At 39.0% G+C, this 27,739-nt stretch overlaps 2 protein-coding genes across 6 annotated transcripts in view; one reads left to right on the top strand and one right to left on the bottom strand.

Moving 5' to 3' along the window:
- Window positions 1-530: 530 nt before the first annotated feature.
- LOC111861782 overlaps window positions 531-27,739 on the bottom strand; it is a 32,648-nt gene continuing 5,439 nt past the window's right edge. Inside the window, exons 1-4 of one of the 5 annotated variants that reach the window (XM_023846630.2) lie at window positions 20,464-20,892; window positions 19,107-19,602; window positions 7,766-8,010; window positions 4,781-5,879 (exon numbers count right to left, since the gene is read on the bottom strand). In XM_023846630.2, coding sequence (XP_023702398.1) covers window positions 5,786-5,879; window positions 7,766-8,010; window positions 19,107-19,433 — 666 coding nt within the window. In that variant the 5' untranslated portion in view covers window positions 19,434-19,602; window positions 20,464-20,892 and the 3' untranslated portion in view covers window positions 4,781-5,785. Of the gene's footprint in view, window positions 1,097-4,780; window positions 5,880-7,765; window positions 8,011-19,106; window positions 19,603-19,710; window positions 19,876-20,463; window positions 20,893-27,739 lie in introns of those variants that run through there. The other 4 variants (XM_023846629.2, XM_023846632.2, XM_023846628.2 and 1 more) reach the window with 4 other exon arrangements.
- The window catches only part of LOC111861778 (multiple inositol polyphosphate phosphatase 1), a 53,966-nt gene continuing 47,238 nt past the window's right edge, over window positions 21,012-27,739 (top strand). The window contains exon 1 of the mRNA XM_023846619.2: window positions 21,012-21,110. Coding sequence (XP_023702387.1) covers window positions 21,103-21,110 — 8 coding nt within the window. The 5' untranslated portion in view covers window positions 21,012-21,102. The remainder of the gene's footprint in view (window positions 21,111-27,739) is intronic.

Below are 27,739 nucleotides of genomic sequence, written 5' to 3'. Positions count from 1 at the left end.
AAGGTTCTACTATTTCTGTGGCACACACTGCTCCCATCTTTGGAGTCAAGGAGTATTACCTGCATGCAGCAAGCAGAATGCCTCCTTGTTTTATTATTTTACCATGAAGATGAAGTCATAACATTCCTCTGAAATGTCAAAAACTTCAACCAGACTACATGGAACCACGGCCCAGTTATCATCACGAGAAAGTCAAATTTAACTTCATTTTTAATTGTTAATCCAGGAGCTGGGATGACTCAGAACAGTGATAGGATATGGCTGGATAGCTGGGGTTCGATTCCTGGTAAATGCAAAATCTTTTCTGTTCTCCACAGCATCCAGATCAGCTCTGGGACCCACACAGCCTCCTATCCAATTGGTACCAGTGTACCAATTGGATACCAGTTGTGCCTGTGCACATTTGTGAATAATCTGAAACGCAAATGTATATGTATGTATGTATCTTTCCTTGGAGATAAAGTGATCAGGATATGAAGCTGACCATTCACCTCCATCTAACACTGAGGTCACTCCCCCATATGTCTTCATGGTGTGGTGCTTAATTAAGTTTGTTTTAATACAGTTACATGTTTTTATTTTAAATATATATACATATATATACTTTCACATGCTCATCTGTTTCTGAGAATGATGATGAACCTCACTTTCAACCTAGAGAATGTTACACATACATAAGGCATGAACCTTTCCACTCTGTTGTTGTTCAACTGAGACTTCACAGATTCTTTCAAGACCTTACAACAGCCCAGTATAAATACAGTAGTACCAACTGATCAAATTAAAAGGTTAACTCATTTTTAAATACAATATTTTTGTAAATTATGTCACACTTTGAATAATCTTATCTCCAAAACAAGTAGAACTGTAACTATAGAACAAAGCACAGAGTACTGGCAAATAATGGAAGTTTTTCATTCATGAGGTGAAGTGTCCCCCTGGCCATGAGTAACATTAAAACAACCATGAAGTAAAATGGGAGATTTTCAATTGCCTGGCCTCCACAGTCACTGATTTGACTGCAGCAGACTTTTCCCTGCGGGGCTACAGCAAGGATGACGCAGATTGGCATCCTGTATCATCAATCCTGGGTGAACTGCAAACAAGGATTATCGCAGCTGTTACCACAGTCATTGCTGACATGCTTACTCATGTGCTGGAGGAACTACTGTATAAATGGGACATTGTAGTACACATTATAAAAGAACACCACAAAAAACATTTGTGAAGCTGGAAGGTGTTGAATGTTAACTGGTTCATGTATACTGCATGCAATTTAATCTTTTCCATTTTTTGTTCTAACAATACACACTCAGATTATCATATTCTGTTACATATCTTAAAAAAACCTCCATGATTTAGTTCTATTTGACCTAAAGTATAAGCACATCCTCTTTCATGCAGTTGTATTCTTCCCTGCCTACTGACTCAAACACCTCTGTATTAAAAATTACAAATAGCCTGTAAATTCTAATATTTAATTCCATGCATCATAATACTTTTTTATAATTACCATATTTTCACTTACTCCAAATACCTATGTTCTCTTCACAGCACTTATATACATGACAATCATATATCATCCTTGAAAGATATATAATAGACACATTATATACCTGAAAATAACTGTCCAAGTTAGACACATTTCAGTTATATTGCCTCTACTAACCTATACCTGGGATTCAAACATGAAATCCAAATTAATATTTTTTTTACCACAGTCAATTCTCAATTATTTGTAGATGGGTGCAAACTAACATACTTTCTTCATCTTCTTCTTCTCCTCTTCCTTCCACAATAAGAATTGGGCCAAAGTCCAAGTCTGAGGCTAAATGAACTGTTCCACCTCTTTTTTGATCAGTGTTAGTGAGATCCTGCATACAATCCTGTAGGATTGTAACAGTATGCTTGCCACAGTACAGGTTTAAGGATCATCCTCTCCATATGTTCCTTCCAGTCTTACATGCTATATAATTTGGCATATGTACTGTGTCTTTCTAAATTGGCCTGTATTTTAGAACAAAGCAACATGATGTACATACAAACCTTCACAGTTTCCAAAACAGACACAGAACTATAAAAGGAAATTTAAAATGCTAAATCAGAAAATAAATGCAATTAGAAGTCTACAAAACAATTTCAGTTCTAATTTATTATATGGGAGTGAACTGTGGTGAGTAAAGAAGACACATAAAAGACTCAGTTTGCAGAAATAAAAAGTTTATGATCAGTCAAGGATGCATAAGAATTGATGGTATTAGATCTAATGAAATACATGGAGACTATAATGCGGGCAAAGTATGGCATGTGGGTCAGAAGCAGCATTTTAAAAATCCAATCCAGCCTGCAGGGATAAGTGGAGATTTTTAATAAAACAGCACTTTATAATTTTTTTAATTTCTTGTACACAATGTACCATTCTATTGTTTTGTTACATACATAATACACAAAATTCCCTTCTGTTCACATCATGCCTGCCAACAAACAAATAAGCGGTAAAAACTGATAATGGAAACTTCAGTGTAACTCAAGATCAGTTTTTATGGCAATGCACAGGAGTATTAGTTCACAAACCACAATTAACTCTTTGATATGTATGCCCACATATAAGCAATCTACTTAGCTTCAATCAGGATACACACACATTATTTTGGTTTTTTCTTTTGCATATTACATATTGCATGTTACACGTATCTGGACAGTGAATATAATCTGATATTGGATACTATTATTTTTCCAATTACATAATAAATAAGTAAAAATTAGTAAACCAGTGGCCTCAAAGAGTCTGGAACACTATTTCACATTAATTACCACTTCAAGTTCTCACCTTCATATTTCATGTTATAATTTACTTCTCAGTAAACTACTTAGAACAGTTCAGTTTTCCTGCTAAATTTATGTCTCATACTAACATATTTGAAACAGAGAGAAAACACATTTAAAATCATATGGAAATACAGGAAAATGCCCAAATCCTAAATCAACCACAATCTAATGGCAATTACATAATATGGGTTTTCTTATTGTGACCAACATTTGGTGGATCACAAACATCACTGTGGCAACATTATCCAAGCTGCAATTTGCTCCACAAATATAATGCTAACATATTCTGGAAGGCATACCAGTAATACAGTAGAGAGCCACTGAAGTACTGACTCGAAAGAAGAGGAAGTTATCCTGTTTACAGAAATATTTTCTTTAACTTAATAATACAGTTAAAATTACAAAAATGATCTCCTTGTTTTCTTTATATTAACAGCCTTGGCAATATCTTCATATTAACTTTCAACACTACCACATATTAAAAGATAACATTGCCATGAATATGTTTTACATATTTTTTTGCTTAAGATACACATCTGTCTATGCAAGACAGAAAGATATGCTATTCCACTGAACTTCTATTACTACAGTGCTGAAGCCATATCAATATTACTCAACTTCAAAAGGAAAATAATGCAAATCTTCACATTTAATAAGCATCCCCAAATATCTTAACATTAACCCTATCCCCACCAAATTTTATAATTAAAATTTTATGAAACGTGTAATCAGTGTTTCCCAAAATGTAGATCCAGCGTTTCTTTGCTGGAAAAGATATTCTGTTTACCAATATAATTTAAAGTCAATTCATAAAACAAATTATAAGGGTAGTGTTATTTTGTTTTAGAGAAAAATAATTCTACTCCACTCTGTTCCAATCACATGGCTGAAGTTCATAATTACAGTAGCTTTCTTCCCTTGTGGAAGGATAGTAATTTGTATACCCTATAAGNACAAAAAAAAAAAAAAAAAAAAAACAGCATGAAGCAGGCAGCAAGCAAAGCTATGTGCTAGCTGAGTTCTTGCTTGGCTTATTCTTTGACTCTCACAATTGAGGTGATATGTTCCTGTGAACTTTCCAGTGACTTTCAGTGTTATATCCCAGAAGACAGTACTCTTCACGCTTAAAACGAAAAATGAAAACATGAAAACATGTACTAAGGAAAGGAACACATTCTTTTTCTTAAGGTACATTTCTCCTGTAGCTTTAAGAATGTAATAATGATGAACCCCAAAGCTCATTGGGTTTGAGGTTCTCACAGTGATGATTACTACAAGTATTATATTCTGGGGTGTATCAAGTAATTTAGAAGTTCATCAATATTTCAGCTCTGCTTGGAGCCTGACTCTTGCTGGCTTCTTGCTTAGCTGATCCTTTGACCCAGAAGATGGAGGCAGTATTTCCCTCCGAAACATCGATAAATCTGTACTCATTCAAATGTCATTATATCAAGACAGTACCCTTCAGAAAACGTTTATATTTCCAAGTTCAGTTTCATTTTCAATCCTTGATGTATAGTCATTAAACAAACTAACTGCTGCAAAGGGAACTTTTTAATTTGTTTAGTTCCCAAATTACTTAAAAGAATAAAATATTTTGAAATTTCCATTTGTAATACATATGGTATGACTTCATAATTCTCAGCAGATTCAATTCTTGAAGAATAAACAAATTATTGGGGCATGATAACTACCTTAATGGTTTCCTAAATGCATGATTTGACTAGTTCAGTCATACAAAATTAATGTCAAGTGTATCACTATCAAAATATTATCAAAAAAAAAAAAGATGAACATTCCAGTCCACGAAGTCAAACAAGTAATGATTTTCTTCTCATAGTTTTGTTTACATAAATTAACTAGATATAAAATTGTTCATTACACATACAAAGATCTAAATATGTGTCATGATAAATACACATTAATAAATATAATGACCTGCAAAACCTACTCAGTTGGGCCAAATCCAGAGAGCTAATCCCTAGCTGTACATCAGTATGATATCTGCCTTGATGCCCAAGGGGGATATTTTTAGCAGCCACTATTCCTTCCTTTAGCATAATCCCCAAATAGGTTTCATTTGAACAAACCTCATAATTTGTCACTGTAATCTGTTAAAACTGTAAGCCTCTTTGTAGATGTGGGTTTTTCAAACTATAACAGCTGCATCCCTAATGATGAAACGCTTACTGCAGTAAATTCTCACACAAGCAATATTTTACACGAACATTCTCGTTCAACTGAAGAAATCCACTAGTGCTGAATCCCAAGTCACTTATTTTAAAACAGCAAATTTCATCTCATACCAATATTCTTGCTATTATGTTCATTCTTTCTATTCTTAATATGTATGTGGTGTGTGAAACATCCTGCAGTGTTGTATGGCAATGCATATTACCAGATGTGCAACGTATGTACCATTAAGGAAAGAAGTGGTAACCACTACACCACAGAATCTCTACGATATCACTAGAATCCCTTATAAAACTCCCAGTAAACATATAGCTGTACTGTTATTTAATCACATGACAGTTAAGGTTAATCATTACTTTATTCAGTCTCTAATTGTAGCAACTTCTATACCTTTAATATAAACAAAATATATTTCTTTGTGATAAATATTACATGGCGAATGCTATAACCAAACCTGTGGTGTATAACAAGGTATATTATACTAATGTAAAAAACTCCAGTTAACATCCGATACTGTCAAGGCTATTTTGACAAGTTCATATTTATATATTGCTGTTTTTACAGATGTAGTAGACAGAACTTCCAACTGAAGAGATGTGTCACTGCATTATTGACTGACAGTTTGCAGGAACCATTTCCTCAAAGGCTCATTATTGAACATTTTTTTACATCACAAGCTGGCAAGTATCAACGTATGCCATATTTTATTGGCCAGGTGGCCGACCTGACCATCTTCAGTCTTGCAGGTAATGGTAACATTTTCTCAGTCTACCTCATATGGTTTGTGCTGGCTCGGGGATGCAGATTCAGCTACAGCTGTGGCACCTTGTAGCTCTTTACTTAATTCATCTTCTGAGCTAAACATGAAGAGCGAAAAAAAAAATACTTCCATCTTCAACAATTTTATTATTTCTAACACTAGCATAATCCATGTCTTCTGTGTGTTTTATCTTATGATGCTGACTGCATGTTAGACTACACAGCATCAAATAGCAGGACAATTGGTAAATAACAAATCTGAAAGGATGTATATGGATGCACTCCTGATCTACTGGGAGGTACTGTCCTGGAATTTGTTTGGAGGGACCGAAGAAAACCACCAATCCAGTACCCTGGCTGAGATTCGAACAAAGCACTTCCAAAATACAAGTTACAGCGCATAATCAGTACCCATCCTGCTCAAGTGCCTGAGAATTTAAAGCAAATTGAAAATTGCAACAAATTTTCATTGTTTCTCAGATGTGGTATCAACGCTATGAATTTACCATGCCACATGTATAAATGTAACCTCCTTACATGATATGTATACAGTTGCTGTCTTGTAGTGCACTCAATTTCACCTGTTACTTCACAACATGTTTCGGCAACATAGTGCCATCATCAGGTGCCCTAATTACGCTAATCTACTTCATTGCTTCCCTTTATATAATTCTTTAAAAAGTGCGTATTCATCAACTACAATAAATTTACACACACTAAAACTTGTTAAGATTATCCATCTTATGTGTCATAATTAAAACTTGCATGTGATTCATCCACTATGGGGGTCGTTTTTCTTATATTCTGTGTAAACAGTGTCCTGTGGTGTGTGTTCCCTTAGCAGCTAAGAAGGGAACACACACCACAAGACAGGGTTTACACAGAATATAGGAAAAACGACCCCCATAGTAGAAGAACCACACGCAAGTTTTAATTATGACACATAAGATGAATAATCTTAATAAGTTTTAGTGTGTGTAAATTTATTATAGTTGACAAATATGCACTTTTTAAATACTTTTCAAATAATTTTATAAAGGGAAGCAATGAAGTAGATTAGCGTAATTAGGGCACCTGATGATGGCACTATGTTGCCGAAACATGTCGTGAAGTAACAGGTGAAATTGAGTGCACTACAAGACGGCAACTGTATACATATCGTGGAAGAAAATCAGTGCAACAGGACGCTAAAATACAACATTATGTATAACCTCCTTAAATGCGAGGTAAAAGTAGTTTCCAACCTTGCCTGCAGATAGCACTCACTTGCATTTAATTGTGTGACTTTTAAACGTTTATTTTCAATTGATGAATATGAGGGCAAATGTCACATAAAAATGGTAAAGAAATATTGTGGAAAATGTGTGTACTCAGCTGGGCAATACTCATCTACTCTTGTGCTACTTTCTTTAAGTATGCAGTATTGTACAAATTTCCAACCCTGAAGGGCTTCATCATGCATATTCAAGATCACTACTTCTATTACCCATTTTCCACAGGTTCTGGCCCTTACCAATNCAAAGTTCTGTATATTTTTGTTTAGGTCAGATAAGATGGCTATGAAGTGACCTGATATATACTTGGTTAAGTCTGTATAAACGAAAATTTGAAATGCATAAACTGAAAAGATATTTCAAATTAAAAATGATGTACTTATTTTATAAATTTTGTCTGTAATAATTTTTCATTGATAATTATCAATGAAAAATTATTACAGACAAAATTTATAAAATAAGTACATCATTTTTAATTTGAAATATCTTTTCAGTTTATGCATTTCAAATTTTCGTTTATACAGACTTAACCAAGTATATATCAGGTCACTTCATAGCCATCTTATCTGACCTAAACAAAAATATACAGAACTTTGATCTCCTACAAAACAAATTAGAAGTGTAATTACAATTACAAATTTTAGTGAAGCTAAAAGAAACTACAAACTTCATTATCAGTTCTCAGTATATCAGATATCTCCGGCACTAACCTTGCTCCATATTTGGATTCCTCGAGGACAACTCTAAGTTTTTCATCGCCTATAAGGAACATGGCTTCCTCATATGTTGGTGGTGGTACCTCTGTTGAGCCTCCACCCCCTCCTCCATGAGAAGCCGAAGCTCCCATCAGAGCCTCATATGTAGGTGGCAAAGTGACTGTGCTGGGGTTGCGGATGACGCAGCTTCCTCCAGATGACTGCTGGTTCCGTGACTGCTGAGCCAGCTCCTGCAGACTCTGAGTCGTTGAGTAAAGTTTACAAGAGCAACAGGAATATGGGAGGATGGACAGAAGAAGGGTTGCAAATCATACATTATACACCAATGGAAATATAGCTCACGATATCAGCCTCCTTATAAAGACGGCTCCTTGGTTTCTGAGTTTCAGGTTTTCAAATATTCAGTTTTATGAGCCACAATCTGAGCTTAGTACAACATTATGCTTGCCAGTACTCACAATTTTCCATGCACAAATTTAATCAAGTAATGACAAGTGACATTCAACAGCTCAGGAATTCCTGCCTTAACGTCAACTTCAAGTGCATACAGGTGCATCCTACTACCACAAATGAGTTTGTTTTCGTAGATTCTAAAGGCTTCTGATGATGGTGTATAACATTCAGAACTACTGGACTTTTTGGATTTTGTTCATCTTCTGGTATTCTAAAAACACAAGAGCACAACATCTCAGAAACTGTATCTGTTTCTGCCCTCATCTCTTAGAAGGACCTAACCTCAATCACTGGACAACACATGTCAGTATAACAGCTATAGCTACATGAATACCTGAGACCAGAGTGAACTCCTAAGAGTGTGTTTAGTTTTGAAGATGTCTCCCCTTCACCTGAGGATAGAAACAGATCCAGTTTCCAAATTGTTATGTTCTCCAGTTTTCAGAATACCAGAGGATGGACAAAGTCCAAAATCCCAGCAATTCTCAGTTTGTTTTATTGTTTTTTTTAATGATGTTGTCAGTAGCTCAGATTATACAGAACTGAATGACAATAATGATGAATTGGGTGGGGGGATGTGGAAAGAAACAGTCACGGCCTAATTTGAAGCACTATCCTGGCATCCATCTGGAAGACAATGTCAATCAGAACAGTATTCCCATCGAGACTGAACAAAGCACTTCCTGAATACAAGTCATAAGCATTACCACTTTAGCCAACTTGTTTGGTCTCATAAATGAGGCTCTGCTGTTCAGCTACTGCAGGGGAAGAAATGCTATTACCAAATACTGGGTTAGGTTATTTTCAAGTGAAGTGAATGTTTGGATTGAATCTATGTTTTACGTGTTGACAGTCACAAATAATTACTATTCCTGAGTTCATTAAAAATTAACAAATGAAACAAAAAAAATATCAATCAGAGCTCATTCAAGTTTCGTCATACGGGGTCCTTCCTGGTGAAGAAAGGTGTGCAGAGGACTGTCACCAAATTGTACACCATTACAAAAAGAACTTTCCATGCTAGATTATCAAGAAACTTAACTCAGATATTCAACTAAATGTGTGTAAGCATTCAAACAGCACAATTTCAAGTACTATCAGCATCTAGTTATTAAAAGAGTCTGCAGTCTTTATAACATTTTGATAAGNTAGTCAGCGTATCGACTCAGGAATGTTAGCTCTATGCGCTCACAGCGGCAAAACGCGGTACTACAAAAGCTCTGCCCCCCCAAAAAATTAGTTCAGTTTCTTTTGGGTACACCATCGTACAACCTCTGAACTGTTCTGCTACATAACACAAACCTATTCTTCTGATTAAACAATGTGAAGTTCTCACTGTACTTAATTACACATCATGCGAGGAACACAGATGTGGCATGGGAATATAGCTTCACACATCCTTAATTGAGGTACTAGACGGAAGTGGGTGGACAGTATCGTGCCCTGCTACTTTACCACCAGGGAAAGAATTCATGGTATCCACTGGACAGGAGGCTGAGTAGGCCCCAGAACCAGACTGGATGGTGTGGAGAAGAGAAAAATCTCTTACCTCTGCCTGAAATTGAATCCCTGATTCCTAGCTTGTCCAGGCAGCAGCCTAGTCACAATACTGACTGTGCCAATCTGGCATGTAATTCTAATTAGCATACCTGTAGACTTTTGGAGGAAACTGCATAATGAGGATCTTCATAACTTGTACTCTTTGCCAAGTATAATTAGAATAATCAATCAGGTTGAGGAGGATAAGATGGGCAGGGTATGCAGCACGAATGGGGAAAGAGGAATGCATACAGGATACTGGTGAGAAAGCCAGACGGAAAGAGACCGCTTGGAAGGCCAAGCTGTATGTGGGTAGATAATATTAAAATGGATCTTTGATAGATAGGATGAGGTGGTATGGACTGATCAATCAGGCTCAGGACAGGGACCGGTGGAGGGCCCTTGTGTACACGGTAATGAATCTTCGGGTTCCATAAATTGCTGGGAAGTTCTCGAGTAGCTACACAGCTGGTGGCTTCTCAAGAAGGGCTCAGCTTCATGAAGTTAGTTAGCTACTAGCATTAAGAAGAGAACATACATATCTTAGCAGCACCAGATACATAAATGATAATGTTAAAAACAACAAAAATTTCCCCCAAAATATGGGAAATATGAGCATTGAATTTTTACTCTGGGACATAATAATATAATGTATCTGCTTATGCAAAGCCCAATACAGAACCCTCATATTCATTTCGCTGTGGAATTTACCTTCTAATTGATAGAAATGCAAGTACAGTTATAACACTGCATATCAGAGCTGAAACTCATTTCCTTTCAGATATCAAATGAAGTTACAATTTCAGCAAACATAAACAACAAACATAAAACTCAGAAGATTACATCTCATTTTAAAGCGTTCTNCACTGTTTTTTTTTTTTTCAATTGACCTAATCCTTCCGGCCGCATTATGGCCCTGGGGTCGACTCAGCCTCTAAGAGAAATGAGTACCAGGAATTAACTAAATAATTTTCCTGGGGAGTAAAGAGCGGCCGGCACGTAGGGCTGACAACCTTACCGCCATCTTTGAGCCGACTGTCTAGATAATGTGGGACCCTCAACGTCTCACAACCCTATGGGTCTTCACGGCCTGTTACAGGGATAGCTTTACTTTTTTACTTATGACCAGCTAGGGGATTGCTACGCAGTAAAAAATTTCTGTTTGATAAACTGGGGATTATGAGAAACACAAGTTCAGATGCACTGCAGAGACCAAAATCCTCAAAAGTTACGCCCAAACATTATATATACAAATGATCTTACTATGCATTTCCTGGCTTCTATAGCCACACGTGTACAGACTTTTTTTCGCTTAGTGGGGGGTGGAGTCCAACTGGGTCAACTTGGTATGGCCAATTGTACCCTGCCCTGGGTGATTATGATGATGGAGAATTTGGCAGAATGAAGATTGGCAGGGGAAACCGAAGTACTCTGAGAAAACCCGCCCCAGCGCCACTTTGTCCACCATAAATCCCACTTGACCAGACCCCGGGATCGAACCCAGGCCGCCGCGGTGGGAAGCCAGTGACTAACCGCTTGACCTATGGTGCGGCCCACGTACACACTTGGCCATGTATTCCAACAATCCAAACTGGCAGTAACAACCCCCTGGTGGTACTAGGCCAAAAGATCAAGAAACAACAAAATCTTTATAAAAACAAAGTGGTCTCAGGTAGTAATGTTTCTGTTTCTTATTCGAGCAGTGCCAGTTTTAATGTCAGCTGGGACACCAATTATCCTGATGGAGATCTTCTGTTGGTTTCCTCAGTCCCTCAAGGCAAATTCCAGAACAGTACCACCTCACAACAGGCCATGATCACTTTCTCCCGAATCCTTTCAACTTCAGCGAATATGATCAACGTTTCATACCATTCAGTGCTAAACAACCGCAGCAGGTCATACAGCACCTTTAAGTTGTCATCCATCCAACAAACATGACATGCAACGGATCTGGTGTTTGCTACAATGAATAAACTGGGTTAGAAGGTAAACAAAGTCAGAAGCATGAAGCACAAAAAGGAATGAAAATTATGTACGGAGTTCTGATTTTTAAATGCTTCTTTTCACATTTTCACGAATTCTGAGAGGCCAACGACATAAAGAGCAGAGGTGATATGCTGATTTAGATGTACTAAAATCCATACCTTAACTCAAGCATCTAAAGAGCTGAATCAAACCAAGATTCCCAGTTCATTTCCATGTCAGTTAACCACCTGGGACATTTCGATTTTCACTGTATATCTAGTAACTAGCATTTGGTGGGACAGATTCTAAAGGGTTCTGACGATGGTGGATGACACACAGAATTACCGGGTTTTTGGATTTTTTCTATCTCCAGAATTCTAGAAAATATAAAACTCAACGTTTCGGAAACAGATGCAGTTTCCGAAATGTCGTGTTTTCTATTTCTTAGAATTCCGGATGACTGAAAAAGTCCAAAAACCCAGTAAAATGGTGGGATGTTCTGATAAACGGCACACAACCTGTGCATATGTTGCGTGAACTGTGTATGTATATAGAGTTTGTTAGCTGTTTGATCAAATTAATGAAGCAACTGACAGAGGTGCTGTGGTTGAACCCTGCTAGGATAAAAACAAAACTTTCTTGTAAAAGAACTGCAACAAATGGAATACTTTTAGTCCTGCTACTATGGATAGCACAGTCCATTTCAGTGTCAGGCTTTCAGGTTTAATGTGGCATATGTGGTATTTGTGACACACAAATTAGCGCTGACACAGATTTTACCCTGTGTATGTCGGTTTTCTTCTGTCAACGGTCATCCCATCAATAGTTGATATTCATCTTACACAACTCCTGAGGTGTGCAATGGGCTTGGTTAATCAATACATTACTACAATTCTGTTCCTAAGTTATGACTTCACTGTTGACCCCACATATGGCCCGACAGAAGTATGAGAAGGGTCCATTATTCAGATATTCCTAACAAGGTATCACCTGTTGAGTCTCTGTAATGTCCGATGAGATACGACAACGTGAACAACAGATTGGGAAAAAAGACTTGCGGCCTATTACGGTACTTTCTAAGTCTTCACCTGGGGCTGGGGGGGAGGGAAGTTGTACAGAGTACTCGAGGAGCCGCGACAGCATAGTCGGTATAGCGACTGGCTACAGGCTGGACGACCGATGGGTCGGAGTTCAAGTCCCGGTAGGGTCAAGAATTTTTTCTTCTCCACGTTGCCCACCCAACCTCCTATCCAATGCGTACCGGAGGCTCTTTCCCGGGGTTAGAGTGGTCGGGGAGTGAAGCTGACCACTTGCCTCTAGCTAGTGTTGAAGTAAAAAAAAATGTGGATCTATACATCCACTCCCCCATACGTCTTCAACGCATAGAAATTTACAGAATACTCAGCCTCTGACCACTATCAGCCTGAACAATCACAGTATGTCAGTACGCGTGTTACTGCTCTGCTATTATACTCAGTCAGAGAAAGCGGAAGTTCAGTCACAGCACAACCAAAGTTTCACAGGGAAACATAATTTTACTGTTCCTAGCCAAAATTCATCATATCTATTCACAGGCTGCAACTCTTTCAGAGAGGTTATTTTTATAGCTGTGTACCAATAATCGTCCTTGATACTAAGGAAATGTGTACACTGTTACAGTAACAGTGTATTTACATAACCCAACGTCAGAGAACACAACATCCTGTTGTGAAAGGTACCACAGCACCTTTATCATTCAGAGAGACAGGAGGCACACAGTGTAATGCAACCCAAACAACGCTTACTAATTTCTACCACTTAATGCCATAACACAAAACAAAACAGCCCTTATTTCAGTAAATACAGATGGTAAAGGAGTTGGTAAGAGCCGTAGTAGCGCAGTCGGTATAGCGAATGGCTAGGGGCTCGACGACTGTGGTCGGAGTTCGAGTCACGGTAGGGTCAAGAATTTTCTCTTCTCCAAATCGTCCAGACCCGCTCTGTGGTCCACCCAACCTCCTATCCAATGGGTACCAGGGGCTCTTTTCCCAGGGGAAAGTGGCAGGGGCGTGAAGTTAACCACTAACCTCCATCTAATGCCGAGGTCAAGTAAATGTGGATCTATACATCCACTCCCCCACACGCCTTCATGGCGTAGTGCTTAATTCGTTGAGCACAGGGACAACTTTACCTTTTTACCTTTTAAAGGAGTTGGTAATTTTCTCTCTTCATGTAATATTGTTTGGATATTTAAACGAGGGTTCGATGGATGATCTATACACAAAGCATGCGTTACATACGAACTGTGTACATACTATTTATGGGATGTGTCTTAGTAAGAAAAGAAATGACGGTAACATTTCGGTCTGGTAATCACTAAACTATGGAGACGTCGTACCAACCGCCTTCTGAAAATGTTTCGGTCGGTCGGGCGAGTGACACACGGAGTAATTGCGTCACCTACCACCGCGCGTGTTCGGGCTTGTGACGCAGTCGATGGAATAATGGCTTATGGACATTAGCTTCTCTCCGTTCCCACCCAAGTAATCTGCAAACTGATACCGTGAACCAAACCTATGCGTCATTTGATAGGAAACTATAATTTCAACCCCCTGCTACTGTATTAAACGTTAAACTAATCGCGTTACATCTTAGGTCGGAACGCCACGTGAGTTACTCATTGAAATGTGTCCATATAGGGGATATCTATGGGAAAAGTAACGAAAATATTCCTACATAAACTTCAAGGCGCTACAGCTCCAAATACATTACTCAAACATGCGTAAATAAAAGTACCCTAATGGGGTCACAAAGAAGGGTGGCAACATCCGAGAGTAGAGAATATGTGTGAATAAAGCTTTTAACAAGATGATACGAAAGATGCCAACTAAAACTATTCAGTTGATGCTAACATCATTTGGAGAAGCCACAATAACCTGAGTCCAAGTTTCTCATTGGTTCCACAGCATTGAAAAGGAAGATATGTTCATTAAAACTAACGAGTGCTTCAAACACTAAGTTCAAGTGTGCATTTGTTTTTTTTTTAAGTATTGTCAGTAACTCATATTGTATCATGCGGAAGGATTTTGTGTGAAATGGCAGAATACTATTTGTAAATAGGCTGGAGAAGTAGAAATTCTTTCTGGCTCATGTCAAGGTTATTTTAACAGAAATTCTGGGAATGAGGCATGTTTCAGCCAAGACTGTTTCATAACTGCTGATGTAGGAGAAGGAACCCCACTTGCCTGAGGCTTCAGATATGCCTCAATGTGCATAAGCAAATGATAACTTCCTAAAAAATATGTCATGATAAGATGGGTCTATGGCTATGATCCTGAAACTATTCAGCATTACCATAAAAAGCACATGAAATGCACAGCAAAACCAAAGTAATGTTAATTGTTTTCAAGTGTAAGGATGATGAATACTATGGGAATGCTCCACAAGGTCAGACTACTAACCAACATTTCTATTTACAAGTGTTGAGACATCTCTGCAATGCAGTGTTGTAAACAGCCATAAAGTGAGAATTTATTTTGCAATAAATTCCATGTGAAAACGCTAAACTTAAAGAAAGGCAAAACAATTCATGATGATGAGAGGTCAGCTCTCATCCTTATAAGCACAGTATTATAGCATGTAGACCTGTTGCATGGTTCTCCTCAGCTGCCCTCCCCCAAGGCAAATGCCAGGACAATACTCAATTAGGCCATGACCACTTCCTTCCAAATCCTTTTCTATTCATCCTACCATCTATTACTGTACAGTCTAAATACGGAAAGCGCCATTAAATAAGCCAATGAAAAACAGAAAGAAATTTAAAATATCTGTATATATTTGAATACAATTATTGCAGAAAAATGTCATAATATAAAGACACCTAATAAATCCTCACAAAAAAATGTGGCAAGTTTTTAAGTATCTGGGAACAGAAGTAACAAATCAGAACTATAGTTAGGAAGAATGTCTTCTATATAAATTGAAAAAATTTGAAATATATTTTATAAAAGTGTACTTTTATCTGTTGTGTTGTATGGGTATGAAACTTTATCTCTCAGTCTAAGGGATAAGGTTAGACTGGGGATTTTTTGAAAATTGGGTGATGAGAATATTTGGATGGATCTTAGGGAGATAGGATGGGATGGTATGGATTGGATAGATCTGGCTCAGGATAAGGACCAGTGGAGGGCTCTTGTGAACATGGTAATGAACTTTTGGGTTCCATAAAATGCTGGCACATTCTTGAGTAGCTGCAGAATTGGCGGCTCCTCCAGAAGGGCTCAGCTCCGTGAGTAAGTAAGAGGAAAAATAAAAGGAGGGTCGAATAATCTGCACTCTTCGCAAAATAATGTTCCAGTGATCAGGTCAAGGAAGATGAGCTGTGTGGGACATGTAACACATATGAGAGGGATAAAAAAATGCATACAAAATTTCAGTCAGAAAACGTAAACTGAATACTTGGAAAGACCTATATACAGACGGGAGTATAATACTGAAGTGGATCTGAATTATATAAAGTGTGAGGGTGTGCCCTGGATTCATCTGACTCAGTTTAGGAACCTACTGAACACAATAATGAACCTTTGGGTTCCTTAATAGATGAATGACTGTTGGACTCTCATCCATGGAGACAGAAAAAAAAAAAAGTAACTAAAGGTATCCTTGTAACAGGCCTTGGAGGCCCACAGGGTTGTGAGATGTTGAGGCTCCCACATTTTCTAGACAATCGGCTCAGAGATGGTGGTGAGGTTGTCAGCCCTAAGTGCCAGCCTCCCTTTATCCCCAATAATATTGTAAGAATATTCCTGATACTCATTTCTGTTAGAGGCTGAGTCAAGCCCAGGGCCACAGTGTGGCTGGAAGGATTAGGTAAATTGAAAAAATCCAATGAACTCATTAGGATTTGATCCCGCGACCTTCCAGCTTGTAGCATAGTGCCTCAACCAACTATGCTACTGCATACCCCCCAGTGGAGCCATAGACAGTTACGAATATATTTGGCATTAAAAAACGTTCCTCACAAATATTATAAGGAGTCAGGATAGCTCAGTCACTATAGCAATTAGCTATGGGCTGGATGGTCAGGGTTTAATCCCTGGCAGAGGCAAGAGCCTCTTCTCTACTCCAAAGCAATCAGGCTGACTCTCATGTCACCCAGCATCATATCCAGTGTGTAGAGGGATTCTTTTCCTTAGGGTAAACGGACAGGGCATGCTGACCACTGATCACTATCTAGTGCGGAGGTCAAAATGGTGGAACCATGCCTCCACTCCCCCATATGCCTTAATGGCATAGTGCTTAATTACTTAAGTACAGGGACAACTTCACCTTTTTCCTCCATTATTATAGGATTCACTATAATCCAATTCACATCGACACAAACCTAATGTCATCATCCTATTCCTGTCAGCGGTACTAATATATTTTCACAGAATGCTTCTATTAACATTATGAATACACTTCTTGCATCCACGATCCATGCTAATATTTCTCATGCATCTCAAGTTCCTTGCTTTAATTATTCTGGGTCTGGAACGGGGTCCACTCAGCCTCGTGATCATAAATGAGGAGCTATTTCAAGGAAATAGTGGCTCTGGTCTAGAAACCCGAAATTAACGGCTGTGGGGATTCGTTGCGCTGACAACACGACACCCTCTATCAGCAAAAGCTGGCACTAAACTTTGCCGACAAGCGGCGGTCGCTTGGTCAGTATAGTTCGCTTGTGGGCTAAAATCACGGAGTTGAAAATAATTCAGGACAAAATAAAAATGGTTTTGAGTGTTTACTGGTAACTTCATGAAGGTTACCTGATGACATTGAGTGAATTGGAAGAGCTATAAAGTTCCTTGGTATGTAATTTCCACTGTTTCCTTGTCAGTACATCTGTCCTAAATCTAAATGTTCTTCCTGTCACTTTCTTGTAAAATATCTAAATGACCATTCAATTAATTTTATGATTAATATGAATCCTGAAGGTAGCAAATACAGTTCATTATGTTCAAAATAAAATCCCAGGGAGTAACACTTTGTTTTCAGCTTTATAAAGATTACACAGTCACCTTTTTTTTTTGTGAGTCCTGACAATCGGAAATCAGAACAATATGCTCAAAATCAAACTCAGGAAATGGCTCGGTTTGTAACTTCATAATGATTATGGAGTCAGCATTTCTCTCTGCTTCCTGAGAGTAATGAGTCATATCAACTTATTACACTTCTTTATCTAAGAAACCACTGGATTTCATGATACTCATAATGATTCTTGTGGATGTGGAAATATTNTAATAATAATAATAATAATAATAATAATAATAATAATAATAATAGTGATAATAATAAATAATAGTAAGAATAATAAATTCCGCGATTTTAGTCCGCAAGTGAACTATACCGACCAAGCGACTGCTGCTTGTCGGTGAACTTAGTGCTAACTTCAGCACAACAAAAACCCATGGCCATTAATTTCGGTTTTCTAGACCGAAGCCACTATTTCTGAACAGTTCTTAAAACTAACCTCTTCTAACATAGTTAACAAAGTTCAACCAAGTTTTCTGTTTAGTTTTTAGGACCATTAAGTACTCAAATAAATTCAATGTCCATCTCCACCACAATGATATCTGCATTTGTTCCCACCCAACTCACAGATGACCTTATACACAAACTACCATTTACTGTTGGTTTATTTATTTGAAATGCATGAATTTCAATCCTTGAGGAAGAAGAAACACATGCCTGTTCTTACTTTTTACAAAGAATACGACAAAGTCATTAATTCCCTGAACCTCAAAACATTCTGTTTAGGAGCGGAAGTAAATAGTGCCTTATTATATCTGTCCGAGAGGTCAAAAGGAAACTCAATTGTAAATTTTAGGAAATGCCACATGCCTCAATTTTACTTGATGAGCAAACTTTTCAGATACATTAAAACCATTCTGTCAGCTACTGAATTAAAAATTTTACCAACTCATGTCCTGAGGACATGGTTTAGAATGGAACACAAACCATATTCTGGACTGTTAGTAATATTACATTCTACACTTCTGTTACAGGTTAATGGCAATTCTAAAGTTCTGATCCATTGCTTTCATAGAATATCACTTCAATGAGTTCTGTCTTTCACAGTAAAACGTGACTAAGATTACACATGGTGAACTACTGGTTTAACAAACCTATATGATGGGCAAGTCCGGACTAACCATGAACCCAGACCCCAAAATGTGCAACTATACACACTTATATGTGTACAAACAACTGATTCGTACTGTATATCACAAAACTGACAAATTAAACATAATGTCGTAACATGGTTATTTATCTCCTCCAAACACACCACGAGCATGTTAATACAAAAATTAAAACTAAGACACTGAAAATTACGTAAAGAAAATAATTTAAATCCTACCCTCAGAAGTGCACGTCGTCGAAGCAGCATTTGTATGATGCCTTTTCTTCTTAGATAAAGAACACTTTTCACTGCAACCATTAGTCCTGAACAAATAAATATGGGGCCGACTAGCCACATATGTCCCAAACTACTGAATATATAGCCATCTGAATCTCCTAACGCGAGTACAGTGATCACAGTTCCTACTGCAAACAGCACCATTGAAAGAGCGAAATATGAGTAAGAAGTACAATCACATTGTCCAAACGTTGATGGTTCCGGATACAACTGATCCATTTGCCGCAACCTGTGCCGCAAGTATGCATTTTCCAGTACTGACGACATGTCTTACACAGGTACGACTAACTACTTTTACACCTCAACTGAATAAACACAACGTGTCAACACTATCAAACTTCAATTTCAACGAGTTATTCAACTTCAACCTTGGATCAAAGCTCAAGGCCATCACTGTTTTGATGACGCCTCTGACATCTTGCAGAAGTTATGTGAACTGTAAAAGAGAAAACCACAACATATTAGAACACTTATGCTGCTATGGCCCACGACTACATTCCTTGCCAGCTCCTGCCATTATGACAAAGATGACAAAATACCATACACGCCATACACAGCCTGCAACTGTTGCCATCTAGTCGATGATAGATTTAACTACTTGTCTACAAACACGTACAGCCCGCCGCAAACGGCGCAAATTTTTAAACTGATTTTGTAAGTTACTTGGACTGCACGTAAGAATGGTATGCTACACAGAATGGGGAAATAGAGGAGCGCCGTATGGCATGTGGACTGAAAACAAAGACAGTTATAAATGGCCTACTAACAAACTGCATTCTTATTTGCTTCAGTATGTGAACAGACAGTAAAACTGCGCATTAAGTGAACAGGAATATATCGTCACACGTATCAACACCATATTCACACATGGTCACTGTCTTGAAAACAACACGTTATATTAATCCATTGCTCAACATCATAAGGCTTATTTACAGTCACAATGCCAAAAAAAAATTGCTCAATTATTATAAATTAGGAATTTCTTTATTACTCTGTCAATCTCTTGCTCATAAGTCCCATGCACCTTGATACAAATGGAGATACTTTTCACAAGATGTCTTTACTTCAAAGGAGAACCAGCACGCTGATACAGCTTTCGGTGTTCATGATAGCCCATTCATGACGAGACACAACTACAAGTAGAGCAACCATGATATGCAAACTCGTTTCTTGAAATATTTCCACACGCGCTGCAATCTGAATCAGGATACATGTATCGTCATTTCTATTAACATGCATGGAGCATGGGGGGATTAAGTATGTGTCCATGAACGAGTAAATATATGCACATACATACATAGACGCCACAGAGAAGCGAAAATTATATGCCAAGTTGTACAGCTGCTAATTTTCAGAGTTACTAATATTTCTGCATAAATATAAATGTCTTGTTGAAACAAATGTTTATTAACACAAGCCTTTTCACGCAACTAACAAGTATTGCAGTCTGCACAGAATGAATTCCTTGACTCCCTTGGAGTGTTCCGAGATGGACAGTGACTGTTTATTTGCGTGCGTGTAAATGTTTGCGAAGTAACCGAGTGAAGACGTAAATGACAGAAATATTTAGTCTGAACAACGTTTCCGTACAAGGCACAGCCAAAGATAGTCTCCGCCTCCAAGCTCAGTTACTAAGAAGCATTTTATGGAATATAAAGGCACTAAACATTTGCCCAACTATAAAACCCGCGAAAAAATTCTCCAGTATAAGCGGACTAACACTGGACACGTATTTACGTAACAGATCCTGCTTTGTGTTGTAGAAGTCCGTGCGGCCAGAAATGTACTCCCTGAACACTGCCACGACCTCTGACGTAACAATTTCGACTGATGAAGGTCGTCATAGAAGCCAGTATTTCAGAAGGCATTATATTGTAGAGAACCAAACTACTACAAACACTCACCTACTGGAAGCTGTGTTGAGTTCTATCTGCTGATGTATGGGTATGTAATACCAGTTCAATACCAATTGTAACTTTAATTAGGTATTCCAGAATTGTCGTCGACAGGTGGGCCTCGCCACACCTCCCATTGACATGCTTCAACACTACAAGGTTGGTCACGCGATGAGAAAGAAGATGAGTGCAACAGATTTACGGTGTGAATGTAAGCGCAATTTGTGTGTCCTAACGAGTTTAAAATAATTTACCGATTTTCATGAATCTGGTTATCACCCAGAGACGTTAATTGTAATTATTTCTTATTAGCTGGCAAAGAAATGAATCGGTCTTTTAGCATAAGCACCTAGCGCGGATGGATACAGTCGCTTTGGTACGCGATCGAAAGAAAATGGTATACTCTCAGCCTCCCGCTCTTCAGCAGTTTCCTGTCGATAGTGTAAACTTACAGTCCTCTCGTGTCACACGGAATGGCGGAGAGCAGAAGCTCTGGAAAACGTGTTTACCGAGGACAAGTAATTAAAACGCACACACAAAGATAAATTAATGAAATGTAGTGGTTTACTGTGACAAAGACGCAACATACCCGCTTTTAACAGTGCCAATTTAGACGGACGGCCTTTCTAAACACCGCAGCCGAGTCACTGGGTTTGATATTAAATTTGCACGTTGCTCCAACTATTAAACGTGTTATCGGTAAGAGGCAATGTTTCTATGTGGCATTTACCAAGACACTACAGCTTCAAGGTGAATTGAATTCTATACTCGCACAAACTATAATTTACTGTCCTCTTACTGTCAGAATAAAAACTGTATTCGGTCTTGCGGCAGGGGGTACTAGGCGAGAATGCGCAGAGATGTATTAATACGCGATTGAAAACATATGCTGATTCTCAGTTCTCTACAGAATTTGTAACAAGACTAGTAGGGGATAATGTTTTTACGACCGCATTTAGCAAGACTTCAAGGTCGAAGAAATTCTCAGTATACTTTATGGCCGACTCTTGCTTCAGAGAAAGTGAAGCGGAGAAAGTAAGACAGAGGGTTTCTATGTCAGTCGCGTCAGGAGAAGTGACAGATTATCTGCACGTGTTGACACACATTTGTCCTTAACTGGAGTTGCATTTTTTTTGTACAGTATTACACACGACATTTAGTTCTGCGCCACTAAATTTTACGGTTGCCAATACGTCTCTGTACTGCCCATACGAGCTCTACATTTACTTAGTAGTTGTACTTTAAGAATTAATATTTTATGCTCGCTATTACACTGATTAGTGCTGGGCACAGACCCAATAACAATTTAAGTTTTAATTTATAATGTAATATCATAATAAGTGAGTACTTTTACATACAAAGAAAGGGATCCCAAAAATCGCAGTATTTTTGCAGAGAGGGTAATTTTGAAACAATACTCTGAAATTTAATTAAGTTAAGTAGACAGCACACAACACACCAGACAGTAGCGTATTAAAGATGAGCAGCGATACACACACAAGGAGCCTGCACAGAATAATACGTGAACAGTGCTGGACATAGAGCGGGTATCCCTGTGATTTAAAACTTTAAATTTTAAATTTTAAATTAGAATTCTAAAATCAAATTGACGAGCGTTTGTTGGCGAGATTTTAAACAAAACTGAGAGGCTGGTGTTTTAGATTTTAGATTGTGTGCAGTGTGACATCTACGTAGTGAAAAATACACCTGATGATGGCTGGTTGCCGCCGAAACATGTAGTGTAGAGGAAGAAAAGACTAAGAACTACAACCAAATAAATTGTTTCATTCACGGCGGCATTTGTATTATTAGATATAGAAGCTAAGAAAAACTCAAGAATGAAATTACACAGAAATACGTACCTCTTTCATTCCTATTTATGGCAGCGAAATACGAATAATAAAACAGCTGGGCACAAATATGCAATGGTTACGGCGAATGACATGGTTCAATCTTGTCGACCATAAAAGATGGGAAGAAATTTTAGAAGAATCCAAAATTGAAACTTCTGGAAATAACTGGTTTTCGGCTTTTAAAAAAACTGAACTGCCACGAGAGAAAGACAACGACTAGGATTGAAGACTAAAAACAAGTAGAACACATGAAGGCTGATGAACAGGCCTGCCTTAAGGCGCGTCCACATTACTCGTGCTCGCCAGGCTTGTGCTTGTTGGAAGACTCGTCTGGCTTTTACTTGTGCTCTTAAATCTTCGTCCACACTACTTCAGTTGCTCGCCAGGCTTCGGCGCGTGAGGATCCGTATATTTACTCGTAGTGCGTATAGGCTGTAGTCGTATTTTAATTTATTGGCTATAGTTTTTAAATTAAAAATTTTAAATTTGCTTGTCTCGTGACTTGTCATATCGTCCACATTACTCGCGAGCATAGCGAGTCACACGAGCACGAGCAATGTGGACGCGCCTTTAAATAGACTACTTTCATGTTTAGATGATCAGGAAATCAGACTCTTCTCATTCAACCTTTCCTGTATGCCGTTACCAGCAGAATTAACCTCAAGAGAGGTGAGTTTGTGAGATTGGTCTTGACAAATTTTCCGTGGCAGCAAAAACTCCTGAGGCCTCCATGAAATAAGGGAACAGTGACGCCGAGTTTGTGGCTGTGCGGGCTACCAAGGTGCTTCCATACTATACTTGTGTGGAACGGACGTAGACTCACACGCGGAGGAAGGACAAATATGTGACATGCGAGGACGTAGTTCAGAACCACGCAACGGCCGACACACGTTCAACAAAAACAAACTCCGTGGCCTGTAGTCCTCAAGCGAACTATACCGACCGAGCGACCGCCGCTTGTCGGCGAAGTTAGTGCCAACTTTTTGCGGAGAAAGGGTGTCACGTGGTCAGCGTAACGGATCCCTACGGCCGTTAATCTCAGTTGTCTAGGCCGGAGCCGATATTTCCTTGAAAGAGCTCCTAAATTATCCTCACGAGGCTGAGTGGACCCCGTTTCAGACCCACTACTTCTCAGAAAATCTGGTAGCGCCGGGAATCGAACCCGGGACCTCTGGATCTGTAGCCAGGAACTCTGACCACTACACCACAGAGACGGTTGACGTGAGTTCTATATGCAGTTGGAATACAGACTTTACGGCTAAATCCTAGAGCCCAAGACTCTGGCTGATTATGCTGGTTTGGCTCTTGAAACCGTTCACACTTACAGAAACACAGGAGGCGGAATTTGGCTCCTAGCTCACGCTGGAATACTTCGAATGTACCTTATGGAGAGGTACTAATGTGTACGATAACTAGGGACCGGATTTTTGTGCCCCAATAAATCTTAAATGTGTATGCATTTATGCATGAAGAAATTCCAAAATATGCACGTGAAATGTGCACATACAAAATTCATATCAAATATTAAAATTGATTTTACATTTCAAAACCAAAAAAAAAAACATTTAAGTTAATTTTATGTAATCATTGAATGATTCACTCGCAATGAAACGCTATACTTAAACACAAATCATGCAACAAAGACAATATTTTTTCATTAAAAGTTAAAAACAAATGGTACTCATATTTAGCTCTCCAACCTTTCAACTTCTCTTCTGCTGCAGTTCACATTTACTAAATGTTTTAGGTTTGCCATAGTAAGTCGCCTCCTGTTGTCTCGTAAGATGTCCTTATTGCGGGAAAAAAACATCTTTCCATCTCACAGAAGCTTAAGGGCGCATGTACAAAAGCCACTATTTGCTCCACTGTTAGTGATTCTGTACTTGGCAGGTCAGTACGTTTACCGGCTAAAATTTCTTAAATTTCAGAAATTTGTTCATATCCTAATTTTTTGACAATGCTATGTACCTTTCCCTTTACTACTTCAACTCTTCCAGGAACCGAATTCAATTTGGAAACAACAGTGGTTTCTTATACACTTAACAACTGATACAAAATAGTATTGTAATATATAGTAATGGAGCTTGCCTCCAGTGAGGAACTGGCGGATGGAAGACAAGTGAGCAGTTATACAGGAAATAGTAGTGTCAAGTTCTGCGTTTTCTTAGTACATCTTGGGCAATTTGAATTGATGCTGCACTTTTGGGATCAAATGTATTCATGACATTCCTAACTGTTTCTAAATGTTTGGTAAAATAACTCACTGCACAGAGCCAAGTGCCCCAGCGCGTTAAAATTGCTTCTGGAGGAAGTGGAACTTTCCGTGTTCTTGCTTTAAAGGCTTCTTTTCTATTCGGTGCTTTAACAAATACCTTCTTCATAGAAGATACCAACTTGTCAACAAGTGGAATATTTGTACGAATTGTTTGTCACACGGTGCAACCCCTGGGCAAGAAGACCTTGTCATATTTGGAAATACTACTTTAAGCGCAGTACCGAGCCGCGCCATAGCTCAAGCGGTTAGTCGCTCGCTTCCCACCGCGGCGGCCTGGGTTCGATCCCGGGTCTGGTCAAGTGGAATTTGTGGTGGACAAAGTGGCGCTGGGGCAGGTTTTCTCCGAGTACTTCGGTTTCCCCTGCCAATCTTCATTCCACCAATTGCCCCACAATCACCCTCACCTATCATCTGGGGCTGGTACAATAGGCCAGAAGTGGCCGCAGTGCAAGGGACTTAGTCCCACCCCACTAGCAATAAAAAAAAAGGCAGTACCCGATCTGATCATACAACTTGCGGCATCAGTCACAAAGAGCAATACGCGCTCATACTGAATGCCATTCGGCCATAGGAAACTCATGGAATCGATCAAAAATTCGGAAACTGCGGAGCTATTTTTGTCAAACTGCTCTACTGCAAGAAGATATGTAGTATTGTTCATTCTTATTAAGGATAGTAAAGTTGTCCCTGGCCGGTCACGGTAGCCGAGCGGTCTAAGGCACGCACTGTCTTCGCTCGCTCGGAAGCCGGGATCGTGGGTTCGAATCCCACTCAGGGCATGGATGTTTGTGTGCGTTTGTCTGTGTTTGTGTACAGGTAGAGGCCTTGCGACGAGCTGATCACTCGCCCAAGGAGTCCTACCGAATGTGTAAGATCTAGTAAACCGAAGTGAAACGGTGAGTTTCATGGAGGTAGGCCTAGGCCCAAATTGGGGCTGTAGCGCCACAGAAAAAAAAAAGTTGTCCCTGTGCTTAACTAATTAAGCACTACGACATGAAGGCCTAGGGGGGAGTGGATGTATAGATCCACACTTTCTTGACCTCGGCACTTGTTGTAGGTGAGTGGTCAGTTTTACGCCCCTGCCGCTTTACCCCTGGGGAAAGAGCCCCCGGTATCCTTTGAATAGGAGGCTGGGTGGGCCCCAGAGCCGGTCTGGACAATGTGGAGAAGAGAAAATTCTTGAATCTACCGGAATTCAAACTCCGACCCCCTCAGTCATCCAGCCCGTAGCCAGTCGCTGTACCGACTACGCCATCCCGGCTACTTCACTCAACCAAAATAACAAGTAAAAGTTTGAGGTTATGATTTTAAAAGAAATTAAATCGAACTTTTACTTTTATCCTATGAGAACAAAGGGTCATTTCCCGGACATAAAACTCCCAGGGCCTCTAGCTGACTACAATCCTCTAAATTGTGTCACGGTATATAATTCGTGGAGCAATACCGCCACTCCCACATACATCTTCATGATGTGGTGATTAATTAAGTACAAGAATAGCTTAATACTCGTATTTATCTTAGATTTTACTTCTAATCTGGAGGGAATTCATTCCTGAGATAGAGATTATGTTTGTTTTATGTTTTTCGTACATATCGTCTTTATTCTGATATACTGATAGCCACGAAAGTCCAGCGGAACAAGTTGCTCTCAACCCAGTCAATCAATTCACCTGGCCTTGTCACGTGTTACTCGTTACGAGGAAAAAGTTCTTGACAACAGCGCTTTATGAGAACCGAAGCTAATACGGTCACAATGTCAGCCAATGCCTGAGTCGACGTAAGGATAATTTTTATTTTCACAAACATGAGTACGTAACTGAGAAGATACGGCAAACTCAATTAACAGGAATACTAGGGGAAATACTTAACTTCTAATTTCTCGGAGAATTTGGTTCCTTTTAAAACTTATCGATGATTTATTTGACGGTGATTTCGACAGCTCAGACTACAGAATGTTAAATGATAATATCACTCACTCTCATGGAGATGAGCACTTTTTCAGAAGCTCCCAATTGTGCGGCTACTCAAGAACTTCCGAGGATTTTATGGAAACCGAAGGTCCCTATCCTTAGCCAGGTAGATCCAATCCATACCATCCCATCCTATCTCTCTAAGATCCATTTTAATATTGTCCACTCTTCTACGCCTTGGTTTTCCCAGTGGTCTCCTTCCTTCCGGCTTTCCCACCAATATCCTATATGCATTTTTCCTCTTCCCCATTCGTGCTACATGCCCTACCCATCTCATCCTCCTTGACTTGATGATTCTAATCATATTTGGAGAAGAATACACGTTATGAAGCTCTTCATTGTGCAGTTTTCTCCAATCTCCTATCACGTCATCTCGTTAAATGATAATATGATTAGTGAAAAATGAATTAACGAAAGATGTGGAAGGAACCGATCGCGCCTAATTTGAAATTAGCCTACTATTCGTATCTAGGCTTGGAAGGCAAACCTCAGTACGTAGAGTCAATAATACACCAAGCTAGGCAAGCCTAGGGGGTGCAACTTAATCAGGACGTCAGGCCGTGCCATAACTCAGGCGGTT

Source organism: Cryptotermes secundus, unplaced genomic scaffold, assembly GCF_002891405.2.
Source record: "Cryptotermes secundus unplaced genomic scaffold, Csec_1.0 scaffold413, whole genome shotgun sequence".
NCBI classification, from domain to species: Eukaryota; Metazoa; Arthropoda; class Insecta; order Blattodea; family Kalotermitidae; genus Cryptotermes; species Cryptotermes secundus.
The sequence above is the reverse complement of the archived record's forward strand: the minus strand, read 5'-3'. Positions and strand labels throughout refer to the sequence as shown.